Raw genomic sequence first — 20030 nt, 5'->3', positions numbered from 1 at the left:
TGTACTTGCTTTAAACCAAAATCAACATGTATACTATCAGCTCCCAGCTAGTTTTCCCATACAGGACACTGATTATAGATAATAGCACTACAAATGCATCTGGTCATGTAATCAAAATCAACAATGAGAATACAGATAGAAATAGAATGAGGGTGGGTGATGTTTTATTATCAGGATGCCTTCATGTTTGCTTACATACTACTACCATGTCCATGATACAATCCCAAATTCCCAATACTTTAGACGTCTGCAAAAGACTCTTACATACATATCTGATGCCTTGAAAACTACCTACTTTTACAAGTCAAGGTGTGGTCAACTTGGGTCATCACTGAATGCAATGCAATGCACAGGGGTATTGATGTCTTTTCTCAAGTGGAGGGTGGGACTTGCCATTTATGTGGGACCGGACCAACGTCGTATATGACCTCTCTGTGACACGACCAGACGAGTTTTATAGCTTCAGGAGTCCCTATTCCTGCTCCTCTTGGATCTCCAGCTGGCCCAAACCTGATGAACACAACACACATTGTTTTGTTTTGTTTTGTTTTGTTTTGTTTTGTTTTGTTTTATAAAAGGAAAGGAAATTCCATTTATTTCTACTCCACTCACCAGTGATTCTGTGGTGCCCCTGTTGTCCTTGCTCTAAGTCCAGCATAAGTGGTTCCATTCACTGTTTTCCCAATCACCTCCTGGAAACCAAGTTCAACAACTCATCATCAGAATCAGATTAAACAATACATTGCCATATAAAAAATATATATAATAAAAGCAATTTCAGAACGAAAATTCCATGAATGAAACCTGAATAAACAATGGATCATTTGAAACGACAGCAGCTGTTAAATGTGCATGCATCTTTTCAAGGACATCCAACACCAGTGGGAGTTGACTGTCTTTGTACTCAGTGATAACCTGACAAACAAAACCAAGTGAGAAGGGCTTTCACGTCTTTTTAACAAACGAGAGAGATCAAGAAAAAGCAATGTTTCTATCAATCCAATCCAATGCATTTACAACAACAATATTACCTGAAATGGTCCAAATATTTCTTTTGTAACGAGGTCGTAATATTCAGGCTTGAGTATTTGTTCGATAGGAACAAATACAGCTGTTGGTTTTATAGCTCCATATACGGAAGGAATAGAATGGTTTTGCAACTCTTCACCACCAAACAGTAGCTTTGATCCAGGAATCTCAAGCAATTTCTTCATGTGATCTAGCATAGCTTCCGTTGTGAACTGCAAACATCAAAACATCACAATTTTGTAGTGGTTATATATATATATATATATATATATATATATATATATATATATATATATATAATCGATTAAATACAGATGGATAACTTTCTTTTTTGACATTACAGATTAAGCACACACTTACAGTAAGAACTGGACCAATGGTCAAGTCTTCAAGCTTCCTCCTTGCAGCAAGGTCAGTTAATTGACGCAAGAGTGATGTTTTGCTCCAATTCTACAAATAATCAGTATAAAATAAAACACATATTTTGAATTCTAACACTAAATATAATAGTATGAATAATGTTCACAAATTATCCTTTCTTTTTTAAAGATTGATTCAACAACTTCTAGTTAATTTGTATTATTTACTCATGACTAAGATTGTCTTTAAGATTTGGGTTAAATGCAAAAGATAGCAATTTTATTTTTGTTGGTTTGTTTATTGTAACATCCTACTTTCAGATCTTCCTGTTACAGCATTGTACTCTTAAAAAATCTACCCAAATAAAAGTTCCAAGAAAAATAAAAATAAAGGTACGATTCTATAATAGGGTAGACAACAGATTTTTCATGTACAGTTTCTTGATAAGATTTTTTTTTTTAAGTAGAATGCTGTAACAGAAATAAATCAAAATAGGATGCTATACTACACAAACAAATAAAAGTACATTGTTATTCCTTGCATTTCGGGACAGAAGAGATAAATCTTATGGAAAGATACAGTAATGAAACAGAAGCATATGTGGCAGCTAACCTCATGCATGAAAAGCATCGACTGTGCTGAACACTTTTGACCACTGCATGCATATGCATCTTGATCGCAAACCCATGAAACATAATCCACCTGCCAATCAACAAAAATACTACAGTTATGAACTAATTTTGACATATTTGTATTATAATGAAGTATGCTGTGAATTTAAGCACAAAAAAAAACAACTGATAAGCACCCAAAACAAGGGTCACACAGAATGCATACTTAAAATAGATGTTTATGTACCTCATGAACATCAGGGCCAAGGATTTTCCAGTCAAATCCTGCATCTTCCAACTTGATTCTACCATTTAGGTCATCAGCCAACTTGTTTGCTATTCTTGAGCTACCAGTGAAGAGTGTCATCCGTGGTTTCGCCTGAATATGGTGTCACAAACTTATATAAATTTACAAGGGCAAAAGACATTATTAGACAAAAAAAATGGAAGATCTGCTACTTATAACAGTGAATGTGCACCATAAAAAAACAACCTCTAGCAGTAGCTTGTTCATTGTCTTTCCATCAGAATTGATGAAATCAACATCATCCAAAGGCATCCCACAGTCATGGAGTAACCGAAGCATTTGTTCCATAACAATGCATACCTACAAAAATGCTTCAATATATCAGGAAAAAAAACATACATAATGACATTCATTAAACATTTAACTTGTTCATAAAAAGGTATTAGATTAAACTCAGAAAAGGGTTTTCGGTTAGCTTAGACTTGCATACAAACTAAGCCCTCATAAAAAAATAAAAGAGTTTATAAATATCAAGAAAGGGTGCTAAAAAGTGACAAGGCACATTCCTATACATAAGTCAACTTATCCAAAAGATATGTCATAAATGATAGGACCCACCTTGCTATCAACCTTAAGAACAGGCTTGTTGCCCATATAAAGTGCACCCATCAATTGGAGTAGAGGAATCTCTAAAGGGAAATTAAAAGGTGTAATGATTGCCACCTGAAAGAGATAATATTGTGATTTTACATTTTCAAAGCCCATGTATTTGAGATTCTAAAAAATGAATAAATAAATAAATAAAAGAAAATCTTACAGGTCCATAAGGCCAGCGGAAACCATGACTTTGTTGACCAAGATGATTCCCAGGAACTCCAAAGGACCTTGCTAGGAAACGTACCTGTTAATGTTAAACATGGAGATTTGGAATCAATTCAGGAAGATTGTATGTGCCATGACTGAAAATACATAAATGCAGATGATAAAACACTAAGATTTTACATGAACCATTTATATCTCCAGAAGAATTTCAAACCCTAGAATAGATAACAATAATGTACCTGATCACCAGAGAAGTTCTCTAGAAACTTCCCTGTAACATACACTTCACCAAGAGCCTGCTGGTAACTCTTAGGTGCAACCCTCTGTATCAACTTAGCAAAGAAATCAGAAACCTGGATAGATAGAAAAAAGAATGCAAAATCATTATAAACTAATTAAGCTTTTTACAAGTCACATAGAAAAACTGAATGGGAAAATATCGATGCGCTTTGTTTTCTCAATATAAATGCTGTACCTCAGGAAGAGCAAGCATATGGCCTGCTTTAGCAGATATGTCCCCATACAAAAGGTATCTGTAAAAAAAATATAATCAGATAAATGTTAAATTTACATTGATAATCAGAGGACAGGATGCAAACCTTTCTGGGGATTTAAATGGGTTGTGCATGCCATGTTTTGGACACTTGGACAAGCTCTCTACAAAAGGCTGCATAATTTATTAACTAATAAGTCAAAATATATCTTCTGATAAGACAACTAAAGGGCATACGAAGAAAAAGTACATTTAATACATTCAAGAATCAAGATACATACCTGGATTCCACTTTCATCTACTTCTGAGACTTTGATAAATGATTCTCCATTTAAGGGATCCACGATTGTATTCCAGTTAGCTGATTTAATCCATTTGCCCTGGACTGGAAGAAACATGACAAACTATGTAAACCTTTTGACAACTTATGTCTGACTGAAACTACATGGTTTACAAGAATAAGAAATAACAATCAAAACTACTTGCTCAAGACATAGTTTAACAGCATCATGCCACACAAAATATTTGCTCTAATTAACACCACAAATGCTTAAGTATAATTTTAAAAACTAATTATATCAAAACTAATGTTTTTAAATCATTACACTTGTTGTTTCATGGCATATAAAACTTTAAACCAAAACCTACAAGATATGCTACTCAAAATTGAAGTGTTTACCCAAGTTTTGTACTTCAGCAGGCTGAGAACCAGAAATCTCTTCAGCTTTCAAGGTTGTAAATCCCAGTGAATGAATGAGTCTGCATAACAACTAACACGTATGAACATTCTTAACACAAAAAGAGAAAATACAGTCAAATAGATAGGAATGGTTAAAACAAAATATATGTTACTCTTTGAAACTACAGTACATTGTTCCAAGTGGAACAAAAGCAAGCACAGAAGTAGAGCTCGAAAGTAATTTAATTTTTTTAAAAAAATTTAAAAATGTATGCACTTTTTCTCAGAAAAGCGCTTTCATAATATCCAAAAGTTATCCCATGATAAATAATAATACTCCTAAGAAAATCAATGGACGATAATACTTCAAAAAAGCTTTAATTCAGAAAAGAAAAGGTGTAAAACAACCAAGCCCTCAAGTAATCCACCAACGCTTTATAACGTTAAATCATAATCCTGCCATGTGTATCCAGACATATACTATAGTACTCAGTTTAAGCCCTAATTTGCCAATCATATACATCTACATGATGATCGAACTACAACTGAAAATGCCGTCCACGAAAGAATACAGATTCGATTATCGAATCACATTGATAGGGAAAAAAAAGAAACAGAATACAATCGGACTATTAAAATCGCAAAATCCATAGAAAAAAAAAAAGGGAGAAAGAGAAAAAACGTATTCATCGCATGCAACAATCATTGAAATAAAATTAAATGTCGACATTACCTCGAGAATCTGAGTGAAGAAAAATAATCTGAAGCTGTTTTACGAGAAACATTTGGGTTGACTCCTTTGCAGAGCCGAAGTAGAGACATTTTCTCTTTGACTTGACGATCTGTTTGTGTAAACTCGAAACCCTCTGCTTGCAAAAACCCGAGTGAGAGAGTGATTTGTAGGAGCAGCGAGAGGGTTTTGGTAATGGAAAGTGCATAATTAATGATGACGATGCGTATCGGGTAAATCAAGGCTGAAAATAGTGGCTAATTTGAGTCACGATGACATGTCATACTGTCATATTTGGACACATTACAAGCATACATTGACAAGATCCTTTTCTCTTGCTATAGTCTTCCACATATTGCTTAACACGTATGAGACTTGAATTGATTGTTTTTTATTTTAATTTTTTATGATTTTATTATAAAATATTAGACACAAAGACATACATAGGTTTCTATAAAATAAGATTGTTATGACGTTTTTTACAAGTGATATAGCATAAAGTTACACGTGGTGTTCACAAACACAGACAATTGTTTGTTTAATACTAGTATTTATAATTTATTTGTTTGTATAATAAAATTTCATCTTTTGCTATATTTTATGGCATACAGGTAATTTTTAGACTAAATATATAGTTATGTGATATTCTTTTACCAAAATATGTAGTAATATTTAAGAGCAAACGGTGAAATAACTACCCTCTTATAAAATATTTCATTTTAGACATAACTTTTTTTTTTTCATCCTTTACCCATAATTTTATTTTCCTACTAAAAAGTCATCATAATTTTATTATTATTATTATTATATATATATATATATATATATATATATATATATATATATATATATATATATATATATATATATATATATATATATTAAAGATGTTTAAAGTTAAGAATAGTAAAACTTTTGATCCATTTTCTAAAACTTGCTAATTCCAACCCATTTAATTTTTTAGTCATTTTGATACTTTTGGTCCTTACAGTCAAAACTTTTACATTTTTTCATAAAAAACACAAAAAAATGGCCTAGGGCAAAGCCCGGGTTTTTTTCGCTAAAAGAGTTAACAACGAGTTAGGAATAGTGAAAATCACGTTTTTTTTTAATTGTTTTCATCCTTGCACTTTCTGTATCTGTTATTTTCTTCTTTTTGTATATTTTTTGTATATTGGTTCTCATATTTAACTTTTTGTTTTTTTCCTACCATTTATCTATCCGTCGCCGACTATTTATCTATATAAAAATAATACAAAGTCAAATAAAAGAATCAACAACGACGCCCGTTAATCTACAAACAAAAACAACACTCAAATCAGATGCATACGGTCCATACTGAGCATGGGCAACATATCTAGTTATTATTATTATTATTATTTATCTAAATTTGACCATTTAACATGTTACTAGGCCACTTCACGATTATTATTTGTTGAATTTGCACGATGAAAGGTTGGCATTATCTAAAAACTTATTGAATCTAATTTTTGAAAAAAGTGATATTGCCAATTCATGGGAGTTGTTTACGGGATTCGTGAGGGTTCTTTTTTGAAATAATATTATTCATATTTCTAATTTCAAATGTTCTATTTAGAGTTTTTCAAAGGGAGGTCAGATGTTTGTTTCGGGTGGTAAAGTTCCACCTTTTCATACACACAACATGCGTAGATTTGTACATAGGTTGGCAAAATTATTGTCGTTTTCTTTCACGTTCTGTTAGAGGTGAGAGAAAGTAAAATTGTGTGTGTGTGTGAGAGAGAGAGAGAGAGAGAGAGAGATTCATGATTTTATGTTCTTATTTCTTCAACTTAATCAATACAAACTACAAGCTATGATACATATATACAGAAGAAACAAATCTAACTGAATAACTAACAAAATTACAGAAATGCCCTTTCTAACAGAAAACGTTCTAACTAACTCCAACTGATCTTGTTAGTTAACACCCCCTTCAAGCTTGTGACCATTAATTAAACAAAGCTTGAATGTTGCTTGTATATGTCGAGAACTTGGAACTTGTTTTGTAAGAATATTTGCTAACTGTTTAAAAGTATCAACATGAGACACCCAAATTAACCCTTCTTGGACTTTGTTTCGTATGAAGTGACAATCAATTTCAATGTGTTTCGTACACTCATGAAATACCATATTTGAGGCAATGTATATTGCAGCCATGTTGTCACATTTAAGGGGTATAGGAGTAAATTCTTCAATTCCTAATTCATCAAGAAGATGACTTAGCCATGAAATGTAACATCCCGACTTCCAAGTATATATTTGAAGCTTTTATATTCATATTTTTAGATCTACTCGACGAGTTGGCTGCCCCAACTCGTTGTGTAGAAACTAATCATGCCACGTAAGCTTTAGGACCTACTCGACGAGTTGAGGCTATGCTTGAAAACCCTAATTTTTAGGGTTTGCACCCTATTTAAAGGATATTAAGTCCTTCCTCCAGCCTCCCTTATCACCTTCATGTTTATAAACAAACCCTAATCGAGCTAACACCTATTTTTAGTGTCTGTGAGGCTAAAGAGTGTGTGTTTGGTGCATTTCTTGAAGAGACTTGAATATTGAAAAGCTTGGAATGAGAAGGAGCTTGTAAATCCATTATCTACTTCGTTTGGGCATTCATGTTTACGGTCATTTCTAGCTTATTCTCGAGGCATTTCTAGTTTTGAGCACATTTTGAAGTGAAGAGTTCAGATCTGGACTCCTTTAGGCTCTCATGGACATAAAGTTCTCGATTTTATCAAGCTTTGGCCTTTCTTTGTACCCTAAACCTCCTCCTAAGACTAGTGATGGCCGATGTGGTGGTCGATGCGCTTAGCCGCAAGGCAGCACCGATTAGGGATATCTGCATGCGGATGACCGTGGTGACTCTGTTGCTGGAGCAGATCCGAGAGGCCCAACAGGAGGCTATGAAGGAGGAAAATCGGAAGAGCAAGCGTATTATGGGTCAGGTTTCCTCTTTCGACTATGATAGCCGAGGGTTGTTGACCCTCCACAGTAGGGTGTGGGTCCCATATCATGGAGGCGTGCATTATAAATTGATGGAGGAGGCGCACAAATCCAGGTTTTCTATCCATCCCAGGGCGACGAAGATGTATAGGGATCTTCGTCTTGACTATTAGTGGCCCTGCATGAAGCGTGACGTAGCATGGTATGTGGAGCGGTGCTTGACCTGCAAGAAGGTCAAAGCCGAACATCTGAGGCCACACGGCAAGATGCAGTCGTTGGATATTCCCATGTGGAAATGGGAAGATATCACCATGGACTTCATCACCAAACTGTTGGATTAATGTCTAAGTCCATAACTATAATTGGTAAGACTTGACCCGACCCGGCATGGTCCATTTGGGTTGCATGGCATCATGCACTTGGATAGACTATAATGAGAGAAATAAGACACTTATGGTTATTAATATATTATAAGTTCTAGTATATTAATAATAAGAATAATGAGATTATTTAATTAGTATTGATCAAGAATTAATCTAGAATTAATTAAGTGATCAAAAGAAGACTAATTAAATATATGGGTTGATTGTGTAAATCATTCATTCTTATATATGTGGGCTTGTGATCCAAGATTCCTTATGTTGGACTAAGTCCATGGGGTGACCCATGGATACTCCATGGAGGTTAAAATCCATGGAGCATAAGGAATGGGTAAAGTCATGAGTTACATGGTGTAACCCTAATAGCCACCATATAAAAGAAACCCATGGCTCAAGAAATCGGGACTATGACTAACACTATGTGTATGTATGAGGGCTACACGATTTCATGAAGTGTTCTAATTTCTCTCTAAGTTATTCCAAGTGCTTATGGTGTTGTGTGAACCATTTGAGGTGTCACACTTGGGGCACTAAGCACTCAAGCTTCATGAAGACAAGCACTATCAATGAGGTATGTATTCTATCTTGATATATCCATTATTTTGTATGCTAGATTAGGATAATACCTTGGATGTTCATATTTGCATGTATAATAGAGAAAACATAGATCCAAGGTATTTAGGGTTGCATGTACACTTAGGAGTTTTAGAATGCTCATAACCCAACAGTGGTATCAGAGCCTAGGCTTGTTTTCTTGTTATACCTGCAATAGAAGCTGAAAAAATCGAGTTTTGATGCTGTCAGCCCAGCTGACTCGCCGAGTCCATGAAGGGACTCGACGAGTCCAAGGCAAAATGCATCCAACTCGCCGAGTTGTGTTCATGCACTCGACGAGTTGGACCCCAGACAGCATATCTTCGAGGTTTTTGGCTAGAAATGGACTAGGAACATTACCCTAAGTTGTTTTGAACTTATAAACTTGTTTTTAAATGTGGTAATGTTCATGCTAATCCATTTTCAAAGATAATTGTCAATAGATTCATGTTTTGTATTAGTTTAAAGGTTAGACTAATTACATGAAAAAGTTTGATTTGAATTATCTTGTTCTTATGAGTTGCTTAGATTAATAGAAAAGTTGAGTGAAAAAGTTGTTTTCAATCCAAATTAATCTAAGAGTTGAGTATAAAATGTGTTTGTGTAACTTATCCTTAAGTTACATGAAGAGTCACATTAAAGACTCATAAAACTCATAAAGTTGGCAAAGGTTACAAAAGGATGAAGAGTCTTGTCCTTAAGTTATGGAGGTTCAAGAGTCACTTCATTAATAAATAAATAAATAAAATATGTAACCTTAATTAATTCCATAAGTTATAAAATAAAGAAAAGATTAATTCTTTATTAGTTTAAAGTCTTCCATAATTTGTCCACAAGTTATGGAACTTGAAGAGTTTTTGGATTAAAACTACTTTAAATACATAAGTTATGGAATTAATTAGTTTTGAATAGTTTCAAAACTTGCCCTCAAGTTTTGGAATTTGTAAAGTTTTCTCTTATGAATACTTTAATTCCAAGTTAGCCCTTAGAATTTTAAAAGTTAAAATTCAACCCTTATACTTTATAATATTATAAGTTAATAATATTTATATGTATAAGAGTAAAGTCGGTCTTACCGCTAATACGCCTCATTCACGAAGCCGGTCTATAAGGTGGGTATAAGGTTGTTGCCTATAAAATGGCAACTTAATGGGTGTTCACTCTCACCCACCGCTCGCTTGACTGGTGGAGGGTCGTTAGCCGAACGGGTTTGACATGAATATAATTCTCCCTTCATTAAAAGTATTAATGATAAATACTAAGTAACTAAACTTTTAATAATACCCAATCTTAGTTACTTAGAAAAATGTGAATAAGGTGCTAATCCACGAAATTACACTTTGCACTTTGTTTGAGTCGGTTAGTGGAGCGCGTGTGGTTAACCGGCACACTAACTCGTATTTAACAAGGTAGGCAAAGGGTAACTTAATGTTTATCATAGTATCGATGGAGCGTGTGTGGTTAACCGGCACATCGATTGAGGGATAAACACTTAAGGGTACCCAGTAATTTGCATGGTTACTTCACACCTTGTTTTGTGATTCTCGGCATCCCAGTCACAAAACCTGAAGGGCACACTCGAGATTGAAACATGCCATTGAACAGTTCAATGAATCTCAAAAGATCTAGGAGTTTCAAAACCAATTAAAACCTAATAATACATTTCGTTTATCTTGGTGGAAATTGGTGAATCGTCATTCACCTACCTTCAAATTGTTTTATAGCTTGGATTACGGCATACCTCTTCTAAGTTATAAAATAGTTTGTTGGGTCCTAGCCTTAATATTTCATATTGGGTGTCATATTAAGGACTCAAAGATCAACTATCTTGAATATCTCCCATAACATGTCTGAATTAGACATTTATGATCTTCCCAAATCTCTTGAAACAAGCTTTCCTAAATGAAGATGATGTTCCATGGATATCATACTTCTCTCTCCTCCTCCAATTATTCTCCCTAACCCACAAGTTCTTGAAAAGTTTAAGGTCACTCGAACCCTATTGGCAAGACAAGGTCTAGGTGTGATCACATCTTGGAGATGTAGTCACATATTGACAAGCCGGGAGAGTTGGGTGTCAAAGTCTTGAGAAAGTTGGTGGTTCAATCACTTTCTAAGTCACATAGTGAGTTCTTTTGGAACACCTATGAAATAGACTATGACAAAAAAAAAAAAAAAAACCCTTAATGATCTTATCTATTGTTAAGATCAACTTCCTGAAACTTTATGGACATTGACAATGTGACACAGGAAATACAGAAAAAGCATTCTCTTCCCAATGGAAAGGGATCGGCCATAGTCAACTCGGTTGAACAAATGGTAAAGAGAAAAACTAAGTCTATGATAGTCCCGTGTACCATTATCAAAGAGTCCATATGTTTATATTGCCAAAGTAGGGGTCATTAGTTGCGAAGCTGCCTAATTTACCTAAGGATGTTAAAGTCAATAAGATTGACTCTACTTCAGGTAAAAGTCCACTAATCTAACTCTGTTAAGTTTCTATTTTTAGATTCCTGATACATGATGTGACTGGGTCACATGGTAATGTTTTGAGAATCAAAGAAAAGTAAAGGAACTTAAAGAAAGAATATGCTGAATCTGATCGCATAGATGGATTTCTATCGCGTAGTTTGAAAAATCGGATTCTTGAGCTACTTCTTAGGAGTTATGAGATATTGCTTAGGAATAGATAACAACAAGTTTTCATATGGATTGTAAGGATAAGTTTTTCCGCATAGTTTTAAAATAAAAGGAAAATTTTTGATTTTATCTAAAAAATATCCTTACAATGGCATTTGAGGAAAATTTGTTGCTTATATGATTCCATTAATAGCAAGAGTGGAAATATGAAATTGATTCTTTCATTTGTGGTAATGTCAAAATTTACCAAATAAGGAAAGATTCTCATCATCCAAAGTCTCAATTGGACCGGGACTTGGAATCATGCGAGTTGTATAGCATGATGAATGAGAACTTTCAAGTATTGGAAAAATTAAGACTAATTACTTGTTCACATGGATGTGTGAGTCAAGTAATGGACTAAGGGATCGAGCACATAGTCATGTGCACTGATTAAGTCCACCACAAAAGATGTAAGCCTATTCGTCATAGTTTACTAAAGCTCAGTAAATATGATTATACTTACAAGCTTAAGTGTAACTCTGAGACATTGGAAAAGGTTCCAATGCATGGCAGAGCGGATAAGAAGAATCAAATTAGGTAGAAGGATAAAAGTCTCTCAAATCTGAAAAGATGGGAGAGTACTTTAGTATCAGCTTTGTGATCATCTCAATGATTAAGAAACCATATCAAAAATTAGTTCTCTAATGAAGTCTTAGTTCATTTTTTATGACTAGGAAGAAGGGATCTTGAATTGTTGAAATGGTTAAATCAAGAAGATGAATCATACTTCGTTCCACAACAATTTTTAGAGTTATACTCTAAGATTGTAACATGAGTGACATGTCTCAAAGAAGGTTTAAAACACTTGTCAAATGTAAGAGTAAAAGTTTTCTACTCTTGTACATTTGAAATTGGTAAGTTGTGATGTTTTGGATAAAACAAAGACCAACTAAGGCCAATTGTGTGAAGTGTTTGTCTTGATTAGAAACCACACTATCTCTTGGATGTTTGACAAGGGAGTCTTATAGGTCAAGAGGACAGTGGGAGTCTTAAAGGTCTTGAAAGTCTCAAGAACTAATCAAGAATGAAACCTGAAGTTCTTCACTAGCACACGACTTGAGGTTTATAACCTATCGTGTTGACATATTCTGTGCCCATTCTAGTTAAAGTTGGCTTTGCATATGAGTTCTTAGAGTTCTCAATGTGTTGCACAACAACTTGGAAGCAATGGTAGGCCCTTGAGCTACCAGGTGGCAAGAAATTAAGATTGAGTTCAGTCCATATGAGTTTGGATTTGTCATTATCCTTGTCTTGTGACTATGGTTTTGACAATTCACGTGGATAAGAACACATACACCATTAAATCTAAGTGTCATAGAGTTTCTCTCCGATTCATGAAAATGATGGTGAGGAAACACTTCCACTAAGTAGATTTTAGCTAGATAGCAATTGTGATATTTGCATTCTCAAAGTCGTTAGTGGAGCGTGTGTGGTTTACCGGCACACTAACCTGGACTTGTGAGAAGTAGCAAAAAGGTCTAACCATTATGATTACGGCATCCCTCTTCATAATTGTTTAGACACACAAATGTGCTATCTAAGGGAAGGTGTATGTTTTTTGATAAAGTCTTATCAAAACAATCTAGTATCAGAAATCTGAACTTTGGTCAGAAAGTCAATAAAGTATTGATTTCTAGAAGTCGAGCTTTCTGAGTACATGTCAAAGCTAGTGGGAGCATAAGTGTTATGCTAATAATCATCATGTTAGTGGGAGCATGATAATTACGATAAGTATTGCATGCTAGCAATGTTAATTATAGAAAACAAAAGGTTTCAATTGGGAAAAAGTTGTTTTGCTATAATTAAGGGAGAGGAAATTATACTTCATCTCAAATCTATAAGCTTAGATCGTGAGGTTTTAATCATTTAGTCAAGGATATATATGAATTTCATGTTGGAATGGCTCAACATAAGGAAATTCTGTATATGGGTCCATTATTTGCGTTCTTAAATTCGATTATGATTACGGCATCCCTTTTCATAATCTGAATTATGAGAACTTGGCAAATTGAAACTGAAATGTTATAGCAAAAGACTGGTTTAGTCTTTATGTGAGACATCATGAATCGTGTCCCATATGCTTCGGATATAGGATCGATTACATGTGCTATATTCATCTTTTCTAAAAATTTCCAAATGCCTGGGGCATTAAGAATGGAAAAGGTTTAGAACTGGATATGACTAAAAGGATTAAACAATTGTCGAGGACAATCTAAGGTTTACCAAAGATTGGTTACTCAAGGACAGTTGGAAGTATAGTGATAATTCTGGAAGGACCATATTGACATAATCTGTAAGGAGGCAACTCTTGTTCAGAAGTGATAGTCGAAATGGAATCTGGAAATGTTTCAAAGTTAGAATTTTCAATCTGTGTAAGATTAAGGAAACTTAATGCAAGAAGGATGGTTCCAAGGAGTTGATCTCCTTTGGAATGCTCTGTAATGATTGTTGTTAAGTCTTTTTTGACTTTGTGCATAATCATTACAAGAGGATCGATGCATATAAGTTTAGAATCTAACAGATTTCAGTAAATGACATGAATTTGGAATTCTTGCATTTGCAGTAAGGATTTGGGAGTGTGAAAAGAGAATCATTGAAGTTATGTTCATTTGATCTAGTTCACAAAATAAAGATCATAGTCAAACATATTATGCATACTTGGTGTATGGCATGACTATTGTTTAGAAAACATAGTGTGCATGCTTGGAGCATGGGACAACTATTGTTTTAAATTCAAGAATAATGTTGATAGTTGAAACAATATACAATGAATAATGTGTAATCATATGGTGATAAATAAAAGGAGTTTTATTTATATTCATAAGTTCTGAGACCATATTGGATTCAATTATTATTGTGTTTCACTTTGCATGTTTTGACTTCCCGAATAAACTAGGTTATTCTTCCGGAATGACTAAGTTATTCAAACCATCCACAGTCGGTCATATGTTGGAAGTAGATATGAATTAAGACTGTCATGAGTTGGCTTGTAGAGGTCTAAGTTGTTGGACAAATGGCTACAACACTCATGAGTGCTCATAAGTTCTGAGTATTGGATTCAACCCGCGCTCATTGGAATCACTTCATGGATTTTATCACGAGTGATCATGAGACGATAATATCTTATATTCTTCAAACCTAGAGATATGAGTTGTTACTATGAGTTGGTTGTACATTGATTGCACGAAACTGCATTTGGTAACTCGGTGCTATAAAACGTGTCTTTGTGTATGATTCAACAAGTAGTAGAACAAGCCATATGAGTCGAAGTTTATCCATTCCTTTTACCTTCGGGATGAAAGCGATATCTGTGGGCCCCTCGATGATTTGATGATGACAAATGGAAGTGCTCGGCCGGGCCAGGACTGATTTGATTTGTTCAATTAGTTAGTCGTCATAAATCGGAAATCGGGAAACAACAAATGGACAGAGAGAATGATTATAATCCATGTCTCAGTCCATATGATATCTAGAATGGAGGAATATATGATCCCTTATCTAATGGAAAAGTCGTTGACAAAGATCAGAGTTCATCTACAAGGTCAGAGTTCGACAGAAGCTTTTGAGAGCTACGATTGCTAGTTGGTTCCTGAAGTCATACGCAATAATAGTTTTAGACTTATCCAAGTGGGAGACTGTTGGATTAATGTCTAAGTCCATAACTATAATTGGTAAGACTTGACCCGACCCGGCATGGTCCATTTGGGTTGCATGGCATCATGCACTTGGATAGACTATAATGAGAGAAATAAGACACTTATGGTTATTAATATATTATAAGTTCTAGTATATTAATAATAAGAATAATGAGATTATTTAATTAGTATTGATCAAGAATTAATCTAGAATTAATTAAGTGATCAAAAGAAGACTAATTAAATATATGGGTTGATTGTGTAAATCATTCATTCTTATATATGTGGGCTTGTGATCCAAGATTCCTTATGTTGGACTAAGTCCATGGGGTGACCCATGGATACTCCATGGAGGTTAAAATCCATGGAGCATAAGGAATGGGTAAAGTCATGAGTTACATGGTGTAACCCTAATAGCCACCATATAAAAGAAACCCATGGCTCAAGAAATCGGGACTATGACTAACACTATGTGTATGTATGAGGGCTACACGATTTCATGAAGTGTTCTAATTTCTCTCTAAGTTATTCCAAGTGCTTATGGTGTTGTGTGAACCATTTGAGGTGTCACACTTGGGGCACTAAGCACTCAAGCTTCATGAAGACAAGCACTATCAATGAGGTATGTATTCTATCTTGTTATATCCATTATTTTGTATGCTAGATTAGGATAATACCTTGGATGTTCATATTTGCATGTATAATAGAGAAAACATAGATCCAAGGTATTTAGGGTTGCATGTACACTTAGGAGTGTTAGAATGCTCATAACCCAACACAAACTTCCCAGGATCGCGCAGGGGGTGGATTCCATATGGGTCATTGTGTAACACCCAGAATCAGAAAGACCAAGAAAAGAAAGGAAAAGCTCTAAGTCAAGAGTCAACTCGTCGAGTCCATGGAGGAACTCGACGAGTCGGAGCGGGATCCGAGGCATAGAGTAAGTGATCGACTCGGCGAGTCGGCTATTGGACTCAGCGAGTTTGGTCTGGATGAGAAAAATCCTAATCCTGGGGGTTGTGCTCTATTTAAAGAACATTGCATCCATTCCCCAACCTCTTTACTACCCTTTTGAGATCCAGAAACCGTAAATCGTGAGTGAGAGTCCTTGGAAGCAATTTGGAGCTTAGATAAGTGGTTTTTGTGAAGATATCTTGAAGATCAAGAAGCTTGTGTTAAGGGGGTTCACAGAGATTTGGATTATTCTTCAGTAAGAGGTCATCTTGGAGGTAATAAGTTGTTACATTCACCCTTTTTCATCTAGATCTATTCTTGAATGAGATTTTGGGGCTATTTTGGTAAGGTTGAGATCTATTTTGGGTTTGGGGCTTAGATCTGAGGTTGATACTTCAGATCTAGGGTTGTGATGGTCCAGAATGTCTTAAAGCAGCAATAAGTGAGTTAGTGGTGAAGCCCATTTATCTTAAACCCTAGCCCTAGAGTGTTTTGGGCCTTTAGCTCCTTGGTTTCACGTAAAGTTTGCAACTTTACGTAGGGGTTAGACTTTAGAACAGTGGATCTATGGGTTGGAGCCCCTGCATGGATCGAAAAGCCACTGTATGGATTGAGAGCTTGATAGACTCAGTGAGTCACATGGGTGTACTTGGGGAGTTGTATAAACATGAGTAGTGGACTCGACGAGTTGAAGAACAACTCAGCGAGTCTGTTGAAGATTGCCTTGGACTCGGCGAGTCTAGTCGCAAAACCTGAACCTTTCTCGTTTATGTTGTGTCGGCTAAAAATCACTCGATCTAAAATTCGAGTTTTTAGCTGTCTACTGCTAAGCTGAAACTTCGAAAAATCATAACTTCCTCATACGAAGTCAGATTTGGGCGTTCTTTTTATCGAACTTCTCGGTTTAACGAATACTACGACTTTTGTTTAGATCACTAAGGCTAAAAAGTAGTTTATCAAAAACTCACTTCGACATGTCATAACTTCTTCGTTATAATTCGGATTTTGGTATTCTTTATATCCCTGAAATCCTTGTTTCGACCACTACAACTTTATGTAAAGATATCAGTTTTATCTAATATTTATTTTTGACGCTCATTTTTTTCTTAATTAATTAAACCCTAATAATTAATCATAAAACACAAACACATAATTCACATAATATTCACATAATTCCTTTTTAATTTCTTCAAAATGAGTTACAAAGGTTAACCTAGACTATCACCTCAATATAAATGCCTAGGCAAGAAACACGAGTGTTACAATTGGGACATGAGATATCATTATGAACGTTTTTATATCAATGGTTTTTATGTTATAATTTATTTAAAAACAAAATTTTTGGCCTTAAATTTTGGGGTGTTACGAATTTGGTTTGATTTATGACCATGCCATGATCAATTTTATCAAATTCTTTTCCAAGAAAGAAGTGTAAAAGACCTAAATCTTTAATTTGAACTTATGAACTTTTTTAAGCTTTGTATTTCTCCAATGTCATCAACGTAAACTGCAATAATAGTAATTGATGAATTTGATTTCTTTAAGAAAAGAGAATAATCGTTTGGAGAATGAGAGTATCATTTAGATCTCAATGCAGTGGACAGTTTAGCATACCACTACCTTGATGCTTGTCTTAACCCATAAAGAGACTTTTTTAGTCTACAAACAAGAGAAGGGGAAGAAGAAGCTTCATGACCAGGTGGTAATCGCATATACACTTCTTCATGTAATTCACCATGTAAAAAGACATTTTTTACATCAAACTGATGTATGTCTCATCTTCGTTTGACTGCAATAGCAACAAGACTTCTAACAATTGTGAATTTGACCATAGGAGAAAAAGTCTCATGAAAATCTATCCCTTGTTTTTGAGTAAATCATTTGGCTACCAAACGAGCCTTATATCTTTCTATAGACCCAACTGAACGTTGCTAAATATTGTAGACCCATCGACAAGCAATTACCTTTTTTCCTTTAGGAAGTTTAACAATGTCACATGCCTCATTTTCTTTTAAAGCAATTAATTCATGTTGCATAGCTTGTTCCTACTTAGGTACGCCCTTGGCTTGATGATAAAAAGTTGGTTCAGTTATGTAATGGTATGAGGGCAATTCAGATCAGAATATATTGCAACATTACATACATAATCATGAAGATGTGTGGGAAGGATATGATTCCTTGAAGATCTTATGAGTTATACGGGTGAGAAAAGGGTATTTTGGGAATTTGATGGAAATGAAGGATTGAAAGGTTGAATTGGGCCAGAAAGGGGAAGGAAAGTCATTTGAAACATGATCTTCTATTGAAATATTTAGAATGTACGAAGTGTTGGGGATAGAATTTTCAACGGAGTTAAGAGCATATAAGGGAAAAAGATGTTCAAAAAACTTAACATCTCGTGAAATGTGTATTTTTTGAGTGACAATATTCAAAACTTTGTAAGCCTTTTGTCCAAATGGATATCCAAGGAATATGCATGGATGAGCTCTAGACATGAACATATCCCTAGCAATTGTTGTTAAAGAAACAAAACACAAGCATCCGAAGGCTTTTAGCATATGCATATTAGGTTTAGCACCATATAGAGCTTTAAATGGAGTTTTATTTTGAAGAACTTTAGAAGATGTCCTATTGATGATATGAACAACAGTTTTAGCACACTCTCCCAAGTATTGTACTCCTATTACTGATTGAAAAAATAATGCTCTAGCCACTTCCAAAATGTGTGTATGTTTCCTTTCAACAAGCCCATAGGTGTATGTGGCGTTGACTTTTGATGAATAATACCTTGTTCTTTGAAATAAGCAACCCCATCATGACTAGAACCAAGTTCTTTAGCATTATCACTTTGAATGCACTTGATGGTTTTATGAAACCGAGTTTTAACAAGATTCACAAAGGCTTGGATTATAAAGAAGGCATAACTCTTGTTGTTTAACAAATGAATCCAAGTGTGTCTTGTGAAATCATCAACAATGGTGATAAAGTATTTATAACCATCGTATGTGTTGTGTTTATGAGGACCCCACACATCAACATGAATAAGATCAAAGGAAGCCATGGAAACTGAAGTACTACGAGGAAATGACAATCATGTTTGTTTAGCTTGAGCACAAGTTAAAAAAGATGCAATATCATCATTAGTGTATTTCAAAGGCAAATTTAAGAATTGCTTGAATTTATCTATAGCAACATGTCCCAAACGTTTATGCCACATCATAACATTTGAATCAGAATGATTATGAATTACATGAGAAACAGATGGAAAAGGGGAACTGATTACTAGACTGAAAACAGAAAAACTGTAAGATAAATGTTGTTTGAGTTCATGATACTCAAACACATAGAGATTGTTTATTCTTTTTCCAATGACTCCAAGAGCTAATATATTCTTCAACGATGGGTCTTGCATGAGACATGTCTCATCAATAAATAAGATAAAAGTTTTCATCTGTGAAGTTAACTTGGAGATTGACACAAGATTGTATCTGAAAGATGGAACATACAACACATTTTTTAGAATGATTGATGCATGAATTTGAATATCACCATAATGTGTGACGAACAAGGAATGGCCATTAGGAAGCCCAATCGAATGTGGATGTGTAAAAGGAGTTAGATTCAAGAAAAGTTGAGGATTGGAACACATATGGTCAGTTACATCTGTGTCTATGATAAATGAAAGATGTGGTTTAAGGAATGTAGAAGATCTGTATATATTTGCAACAAAATGAGTGTAAGACAAATCATTACCATCAGATGGCATTGCTTCTTGAAGAATAGAAGAATTTGCTTGGCTGGATGATGGCAGAGTATGTTGATTGAGAAGGTGCAAGAGTTGATGATACTA

General features: G+C 34.7%; 1 protein-coding gene across 1 annotated transcript; it reads right to left on the bottom strand.

Annotated features, from left to right (window-relative positions):
* Nucleotides 1–138: 138 nt before the first annotated feature.
* LOC145047401 (delta-1-pyrroline-5-carboxylate dehydrogenase 12A1, mitochondrial-like) lies at nt 139–5189 on the bottom strand. Its single transcript, XM_078995698.1, has 16 exons — nt 4975–5189; nt 4242–4321; nt 3844–3947; nt 3669–3736; nt 3545–3602; nt 3309–3422; nt 3065–3148; nt 2866–2970; nt 2494–2607; nt 2248–2379; nt 2002–2091; nt 1390–1479; nt 1032–1241; nt 805–915; nt 613–692; nt 139–510 (listed from the first exon to the last, which is right to left on the bottom strand). The coding sequence occupies exons 1-16, from the start codon at nt 5061–5063 to the stop codon at nt 372–374; spliced, it is 1668 nt and encodes a 555-aa protein (XP_078851824.1). The 5' UTR covers nt 5064–5189; the 3' UTR covers nt 139–371.
* Between the last annotated feature and the right edge of the window lie 14841 nt (nt 5190–20030).

The sequence above is a fragment of the Lactuca saligna genome, chromosome 1 (assembly GCF_052625555.1).
Source record: "Lactuca saligna cultivar CGN05327 chromosome 1, ASM5262555v1, whole genome shotgun sequence".
Taxonomy (NCBI): domain Eukaryota; kingdom Viridiplantae; phylum Streptophyta; class Magnoliopsida; order Asterales; family Asteraceae; genus Lactuca; species Lactuca saligna.
The sequence above is the reverse complement of the archived record's forward strand: the minus strand, read 5'-3'. Positions and strand labels throughout refer to the sequence as shown.

What these genes read in the sequence shown, in the direction of transcription:
- LOC145047401 (XM_078995698.1), bottom strand. Translation starts at nt 5,063, where the DNA reads ATGTCTCTACTTCGGCTCTGCAAAGGAGTCAACCCAAATGTTTCTCGT. An exon ending in CCATTGGTCCAGTTCTTACT is followed by an intron (nt 1,242 to 1,389) that starts GTAAGTGTGTGC and finishes TGATGTTTGCAG; the next exon opens with TTCACAACGGAAGCTATGCT. An exon ending in ATGATCCATTGTTTATTCAG is followed by an intron (nt 693 to 804) that starts GTTTCATTCATG and finishes CTTGGTTTCCAG; the next exon opens with GAGGTGATTGGGAAAACAGT.